Source organism: Mus pahari, chromosome 21 (genome assembly GCF_900095145.1).
Source record: "Mus pahari chromosome 21, PAHARI_EIJ_v1.1, whole genome shotgun sequence".
Classification (NCBI taxonomy): Eukaryota; Metazoa; Chordata; class Mammalia; order Rodentia; family Muridae; genus Mus; species Mus pahari.
In genome coordinates, this window is record NC_034610.1 from 22,034,814 (window position 1) to 22,042,674 (window position 7,861).

General features: G+C 56.8%; 1 protein-coding gene across 2 annotated transcripts in view; it reads left to right on the forward strand.

The window, feature by feature from the left end:
• LOC110338168 (gametogenetin-binding protein 1) overlaps window positions 1-2,063 on the forward strand; it is an 18,384-nt gene extending 16,321 nt beyond the window's left edge. For both annotated transcript variants that reach the window (XM_021221432.1, XM_021221431.1), the window contains 2 exons: window positions 674-813; window positions 2,010-2,063. In XM_021221432.1, the coding sequence (XP_021077091.1) occupies window positions 674-813; window positions 2,010-2,063 (194 nt within the window). The remainder of the gene's footprint in view (window positions 1-673; window positions 814-2,009) is intronic.
• Window positions 2,064-7,861: the final 5,798 nt, after the last annotated feature.

The window sequence follows — 7,861 nt, forward strand, 5'->3', positions numbered from 1 at the left end:
CTGGTCTACAGAGTGAGTTCCAGGACAGCCAGGGCTACACAGAAAAACCCTGACTCAAAAACAAACAAACAAACAAACAAACAGACAGACAGACAGATGCTTCATCTCTCCTGAATGCTGAGTCATGTTTACCGTGTGGCCTCATTTATCCCCAACCAGCCAGCTGACCAGCAATGCAGATTCCCAGGTGCCAGAGCCCTCCCATTCAGCCTACGGAGATGGCACCAGGTCCCATGCTGCCCTCTTTAGACTCCGATCCCAAGCTTAGGGAATTGCCTGTGCTTCTTTGACCCTCTTCGTGTCCAGATAACTTATTTGAGAACCTCACGGAGTTTAGGGTTTGAGGGATCTGGTTTTTATTGTTTTAAACACGCTTACTAAGTTGTCTGGCTAGTCCTGAACTAGTCATGATCCTCCTGCCTCAACCTCTTGAACGGAAAGTCGCCGCCGCCCCCCCAACCCCCGTCCCCCGGCCCACTCCCTTTCTGTCCCAGTTTTTCCGAGGACCAGCCTCCTCCAGTGTTGCCTGCAGAGGAGGTGGTTGTCATCAGCACTACAGGAAACCTAGTGGCTCTGACGGTCTGTGGGTGCTAGAGGCGATATGCCGGGAAGAGGAGTAGAGACCAAGTCCCCCTTGTCCCCATGGCCCACAGCCTATCTCTTTGCCTCGAAGGTTTTGTGGAGTCGGAGCTGAAGAAGATTCTGTCAGTGCAACGAGAGGCTCGCCTCTGGAAGGTGGGCAACCCCGAGGGCAGGGAGCTGCTGACCCAGCCAGACATCACGCTGGAGGAGGCTGGCATGGTGGACGGCCAGGTATGTCCCACACAGACACACACACAGATACAGACAGACAGACAGACAGACAGACACACACACACACACACACACACACTCACACGAGAAACAGTACTGTCCCTGTTTTGTTTTGTTTTTGTTTGTACCTCAGGCTAGCCTCAGTATGTAGCCCAGGCTGGCCTTGGGCATCTGTCCCTCCTATCTCTACCCTCCTCAGCGCTGGAATTACAGCTGGGGAGATTTGTCAGGATGGGGGAGCCCTTGAAGAATGTGGGTCTTCTGTCCTCCCTCATTCACACCAAAGCCTGCAGACACAGACACAGGCTCTGGGGGAGTGACCCCACATATCATCCACGCCAGTTCCGAGGCCATTTCTGTCCACTTCTCTCTGCCCTGACGGTCCGTGGTTCACAGAAGAGAAGAGGCAGGGCTCACAATCAGAGCTTAGCCAGGCCTTCTTGCTGCGTCTTGGCAGGGCAGCAGGACTCCAATGGAGTACAATGGTGTGACTCCACCAGGAATCCACACCTGCTGGCCTGAGGCTGCACTAAACCTGCCCATGCCCCAGGATACCCCACATCCTCAGCCACTGAACCTATGTGGGAATTTAATTTTCCCGTGTCATACTGAGGGGCTCCAGCTCTGGGGGCTGCCCTCCAGGACCTCATGAGCCTGCCCATCCTTGACATGCTGGGCTGACGGTCAGTTGTGGGTCAGCACTGACAGCACCAAGAGACTGGGAGTTTCTGGACAGTGTGTGTGCCCCACCCCACCCCGGCCTCTCCTGTAGTGCTTCAGAGTCTCACATCTCCCATCACTTCCTCCTCCTCAGCCCTTAGGACGGCGCGCCAAGGGGGACAGAATGGGCTCCTCAGCTTTTGGGGGATGCCAGGGCCCTGGGGAATGAATGTTCATTAAGGCAGCTGAAGCGCCTGCCATTCAGCTAGAAGTCTGCAGAAGAACAAAAGGGAGGCGAGGAACCGGGCGGGGCCGCGAGCTCCCAAGGAACCCAGAAGTCCAAGGAGAAGCGGTCCTAGGTCATGGGGGGTAGTCCGCTCAGTGTCAGCAAACCTGGGCCAGCTCTGGGGTGGTGGGGAAGGTCTGGAAAAGGTGGTGGCATGGGGTGCGGGGGTGGGGGAGAAGGGGGAGAGTAGATGGGAAGGTTCCAGAAGGCAGAATAGGGACTATCTTCTTTCACCCATGTCTGCTTGCAGCACCTGCTCCTGGAGGAGATGGACGAGATGGGAAACTGGCCCCCTCCGGAGTGAGGCCCGTGCTGGCAGGAGCCCACCGTGCCCACACTCCTGGGACCCTAGTCCGGCGTGTGCCTCTTCTTGGGATACATGCAAGGAGTTCCTGGGGCCCTGGGTTTGGGGATGAGTAGCATCCTGTGTGTGTGTGTGTGTGTGTGTGTGTGTGTGTGTGTGTGTGTGGTTGGCCTGCCTGGCACTGTCCCTACCCATCAGACTCTTGCAGATGACATTATTAATAAAAGCATAGTTGGACATTCACCTCCTGGGCCGTCTGTCCCTGTCCCCTGTCCCCTCCCTCACTCCTGGAGTGAGCCGGATCATTAGGGTCTCCAGCCCCCAATTTGTGCTCACGGAGCAGCTAGTGGGGAGACCTCTGATGGGCTCCAGGGCAGGGAAAGAAGGAAGGGGGATTTAGGCTGACTTGGAGATGCTGTCTGCCAGCGAGGAGGAGAGTCCCCAACTTCCCTCTCTCGCAGAGTTCCCAGGCTACACTGTGTCCTCGCTTGCTTGCTCGGAGGATCCGGGAATTCTCCGGGGCAGGAAGCTCCTACCCAGGCAGCTCAGGGACAAAGCCAGGAAAGGGGCCCTGAACTGTGGGCACCAGTGAGGGCTGCTGGGAGCGGGGCTGGGGTGGGGTGGGCAGGCAAGGAAGGGCTCCCTGAAGCTGGTGTGTTCTAGTCTGCCTCTCTGACACTGTGATAAAGCTCCGGCCAAGAGCAAGTTGGAGAGAAAAGGGTTTATTTCATCTTACAGCTTACAGTCAGTTCATGGCGGAGAGAAGTCAGGGCCGGAACTCAAGCCAAGAACAGAAGCAGAGGCCGTGAGGGCAAGACGGTGGGGGGGGGGGGCAGGCTTACTGTTTTCTCTCTGGCTTGTTCAGCCACTTTTTTTTTTTTTAAGATTTACTTTAAATTGTGTGTGTGTGTTGCGCGCACATGTATGTGTTAAGTACAGGTGACCTCGGGTCCAGAAGAGTGTATCAGATTCCTGGAACAGGTGTTACAGACAAGTCTAAGCAGCCCAATGTGGCGGCTGGGAACCAAACCCGGGTCCTCTGCCCCTCAGCTGCCTTTCTGTAGAGCACAGGGACCCCCTGCCCAAGGATAGCGCTGCCCATAACAGGCCGCCCCCCACCCCCACCCCGGGCATCGACTAGCAATCAAGAGAATGAGGACAAACACACCCCAGGGCTAGTCTGATGGAGGCAGTTTTTAGTTAACACCCCCTTCCCAGATGTGCCAAATTGACAGCCGAAGATGTGAAAGTTCAGGAGAGAAGGGGTCTCCCAGACTAGATGCAGGTCACGCTGGGTATTTCAGAGGTCCCCGGTCGAGGTTTCGGGGAGGGGTTACAGGGGTACCGTGTGGATGCAGAGGCCGAGGGAACTTGGGCGCGGAGGAGTGGTTTTCGGCCTGGTTTCCTGGGCCACCGGAAAGTGCTGTGGTCCAGGAGGTCTCTGCTGACTCAGCAGGGTCTGCTCCTCTCCCGGACTCTGAGCCTCCCTGAAGGCGTACGGGGGAGGGGGGCTGGGTGTGGGACAGCTTGTCTTGTGCTACCCACACATCCCACCTTCGGCAGCTCGGCTAGAGAGCTCGCAGGTCTCAATCGGGTCGGATTGCTTGTCTACAGAGGCGGGGCTGGTCCCCCTCCATCTCCGCAGGGCTCTGCTGAGTTCCGGGATTGCAGGTGAGTGCCACAGTGCCTGGGTTGGCCACGGGAAGAACAGCAGTGACCAGGGCAGTGACAGTGGCCACTGTTGACCGGTGCCCCATGAGGAGCCGCCACCTTGGGGTGGTGCAGAACTCACTATAGACCAGCCTAGCTCATTGAAGGTGTGACAGGCTCCCCATCTTCCCCACCCACCCCCACCCCCACCATCGTCGTGGGGGGAGGCAGGGGGTGGTTGGAGACACTTAGGGTCACTTGGAGGGTGGGGGAGGGCAGAAGCTCTCTCCAAGGCTTCCTGGCCCCTGCCGAGGAAGCCTTGACTCAGAGTCTAGAGCAGGAGGCTGGTGGAGGGGCTGTCCTGAGTCAGCCAGGCCTTGTGGCCTGGTGACTCACCTGTGCCCAGATCGCTCTGCTAATTACTTCCTTCAAGTCGGGGCGCTGCTGGGAAGGGCGAGGCCTCGGCAGGCAGGCAGGTGGCAGTGTTCTTTGGGATGTATAGATTTCCCACACACACACCCCGCCCGGGGCCGAAGGCTTGGTTCAGTGTGTGGACCCTCTGCGGTTGGCTCATTCCTCTCTTCCGTGTCTGTGGGCTAGCCTCACGGCTCAATCTACTTCAGGATTCCTGTGAGCCACAGAGACTGAGGGGGAAGGAAAATGGGTGCTGTTGCAGTCTGGGAGGCAGGGAGAGGGGAGTGTATGTGTATGCAGGCATGAGGCCTCTCCCCAGCCCGGGGGGGGGGGGCATCCAGGGCTGGCTTCTGTGGGAGGCCTGGCTTGGTAGACAAGGTGATGATGGCATACATTCTAAACAAGGTGCTTCTGTGGAAGGAGGGAGTCCCCAGCAGTGAGTGGAAGCCCGCAGACACCCCTGGGTCCGATCTGGAGACTGGGAGCGTCTCCACCTTTGTTGTGAGAGCCAGGAGTGAGCAGCCACCTGCGGAAGTGAGGATGGCTGGTGGGGGGGGGACGATGACAGGACAACAGGACAGGACACATCCGGCTGGAAGCCACTCCCACTGTAACAACTCACCTGACCACAGACTAGCGTCCCCCATTGTAGGAGGCGTGAAATGGGAAAACCACAGACTCCTCTTGTAGGCTGATGAAAAGCCAAAAAAAAACCAACCAAACAAACAAAAAACCATCCTGCTCTCCCACAGAACACCCTTAAAAGAGGAGACCTTGCCTCCTATGCACATGGCCCTGGGTTGGGGGCCCCAAGCCCAAATGGTGCTGGCATACCCTGGGAGGTGGAAGCAGGAAGGTCAGAAGTTCAAGGTCACCCTTGGATACCTAGTGAGTTGAGACCAGTCCAGGCTCCCTGAGATCCTGACTCCAAAATGAACAAGTATTTCAAAATGAAAACAAAAAACAAAAGAAAACAAAACCAGGGTGGCAACAAGTTCCAGAAGGAACTCAGAACCAATCCATCGATAACCGCCACCATCTGTTTAAGCACTGAGACAGGGAGCAAGACTCAGCACGAGATCTTCCCCCTTTGGCTGGGCATGGGGTAGCACACCTGTAAGCCCAGGAGTTGGAGGCCAGCCTTGGCTACCTGCTCTGCCCGACCCTGCCTCTGCCCCTCTCCAAACGGATGAGATATGTTTGGTTTCCCTCTGAAGGTGCGGACTATGAGGGGTGCCCCTGGGCTGTACCCTGGTGAATCGATCTAGTGTCTTGGGTGGCGCCCCTCCCCCTACAGAACGAGCACCACCAAGCACCACCACAAAGCCCGGCTGCGAGGTACCGGGAAGGTTGCACCCGGGCACCCGCGGCTGGAGAGCGGCGGGAGGGTGCAGGCCACACAGCTGCGAGGGAGACGCACCAGAGCAGCCGAGTCTACCCAACCGTGCGAGTTTCTGCTCAGAGCTTCCGGTGCCCAAGGCACAGATGAACACAAGCCTGTTAATAGACTGCAGGAGCTCCCGTCTGCGAATGAAGTTCCCAGGCAAGAGTCCTGAGCCACACGGGTGGGCGGGGGAGGGGTTGTCCAGGAGGAGGCAGCAGGAGCTGAGACTGGGAAAGTGGGGAGCAAGGCCTATCCACGGGGCCCGAAGGTGATGGCCTCTGTACCCCAGAGCCACTTTTCCCTTCCTTGATCTGCCTCTGCCGCCCAAATGCTGGGGCAATGGGGATCTCCAAAGCCAGCTACTTCCCTGACCAAGTGTATATCTTAGGTGTCCTCATTCAGTCCCCTCAGGTGACGGTTAGACCCTTGTGTGGCTGCCATAAGAGTCTGGACAGGGCCCTTCCTTACCCCAGACTCCTCACACTACCTGTGGCTGGCCGGCCCAGCCTGGGATCCTTCACTCCAGTGAGGTCAGGGTAACACAGGTCCTGGATGTGTTCCCCTATTCTTGCTGTACATGAAGTCCCCTGCTCCCTGGCAGGCTCCAGGGCTGTCAGGATCCACAGCAATTGCCCGGGGGTTGTTGATCTCCATGGTAGGCACACAGGGCAGGACTGGTGGGTGGTCCTAGGGGGCATTCTGGGATAGGAGTGTCTGGGGAGAGTGAGTCTGTCGAGTTAACCACTTGGCTAAGCTCCTCACAGCTGTGTCCAGATTTTACAGCGCTGCCCAAGCCAACCCTAGGTGACTCAGCTGGCTACGGAGGAGACCGGCAGGGAGAGATGCGCAATGCAGAAGGCAGCAGGGTAGCCAGGTTCGATCTAATCCCAGTGGTAAGGAGGTGGGGGAGGGTTGAGAGTTCCAGCTCTTTCTCCAGGAAGGGTCTGAGGACTGGGCTGAACAAGTCTTAAAGCTCCCCACTGTGTCAAGGACTTGAAGTACTCACCCTGAGCTCTCGGAGGCCAGCTGCCTGTCTAGATCAGCAGTGGGACAACCCCAGGTGGTCACTTCACTTGCCCTAGACATCTGGTTTCCTGTCCCTCACAGGTTACTAGAGCCCCCTAACCCCGCGCCAGAGCAGAGAAGCGGCTAACACACACAGGCTCTGTTGTAACCGGAGACTACTGTTGTTTGAACCTACGATCCCCTGTTCAGAACCCCGGCCCCTTTGTCCCTCTCACCAGAGTCCTCCCAAGGCTGGCAAGGCCCCTGGCTCTTCCTGTGTCTTCAATCCCATCTCTGGTGGTTATTCTTGCCGGGTGCTCTGCGTACTCTGTTATTCTGTGACCACACTTAGCCCACTCCTGCCCCTACTCCTGCCCCAGGGCCTTTGCACCTGCCGCCATTCACGCTTCTCCCTTGGAGGTTCTGCCTCTAGGGATCTGTGTGACTCCCAGAGTTCTCTGAAGTTTCTGTTCTGCAGCCCCCTCCCTCCGTCCCCCTCTCCCTCTTGGGGGAGGAACTCATGGGGATTTTACACGCGCTGGGTAAATGATCTGCCTGACACACCACCCTGAGGTGGGGGTGTTTTTCAGTTTTATTTTTATTTTATTTTATTTTATTTTTTCCTTTTAAAAACTGCTCTACATAAAAGTAAACCCTTGTGCCTCTCCACGTGACATTAGAGGGAGTCCCAGAGTCCCACTGCGGAGCCCTGGCTAGCCTATAACTCACTCTGTAGCCTAGGCTAGCCTCTGAATTGCAGCGATCATCTGCCTCCCACCCTGCCGTCTGTTATTTTCAGTTTTTGTGTTCTGCCTTGCCTGGCTGTATTTAATCACTGTCCTCTCCTACCTGACGGCGTACTGTCTGTCTCGGTTGGAACCCCAGTTTCCTAGGAGTATATGTTGCCTGTTTTGTTTTGTTTTGCTTTGTTTTGTTTTGTTTTTCGAGACAGGGTTTCTCTGTGTAGCCCTGGCTGCCCTGGAACTCGCTCTGTAGTCTAGGCTGGCCTCAAACCCAGAAATCCACCTGCCTCTACCTCCTGAGTGCTGGGATTAAAGGCGTGCACCACCACGCCCGACTTGTTGCCTGTTTTAACTGCTGTGGTTCCTGAGCCTAGAACGAGCCTAGTTGACACAGACAACATGTCTGTCTGTCTGTCTCTCCTCTTCCTTCTCCTCCTCTTTGAGTCTTTCTGTAGCTCTGGCTGGCCTGGAACTTGCTATGTAGACCAGACTGGCCTCAAATACACAGCCATTTGCCTGCCTCTGCCTCTGCCTCTGCCTCTGCCTCTGCCTCTGCCTCTGCCTCTGCCTCTGCCTCTGCCTCTGCCTCTGCCTCTGCCTCT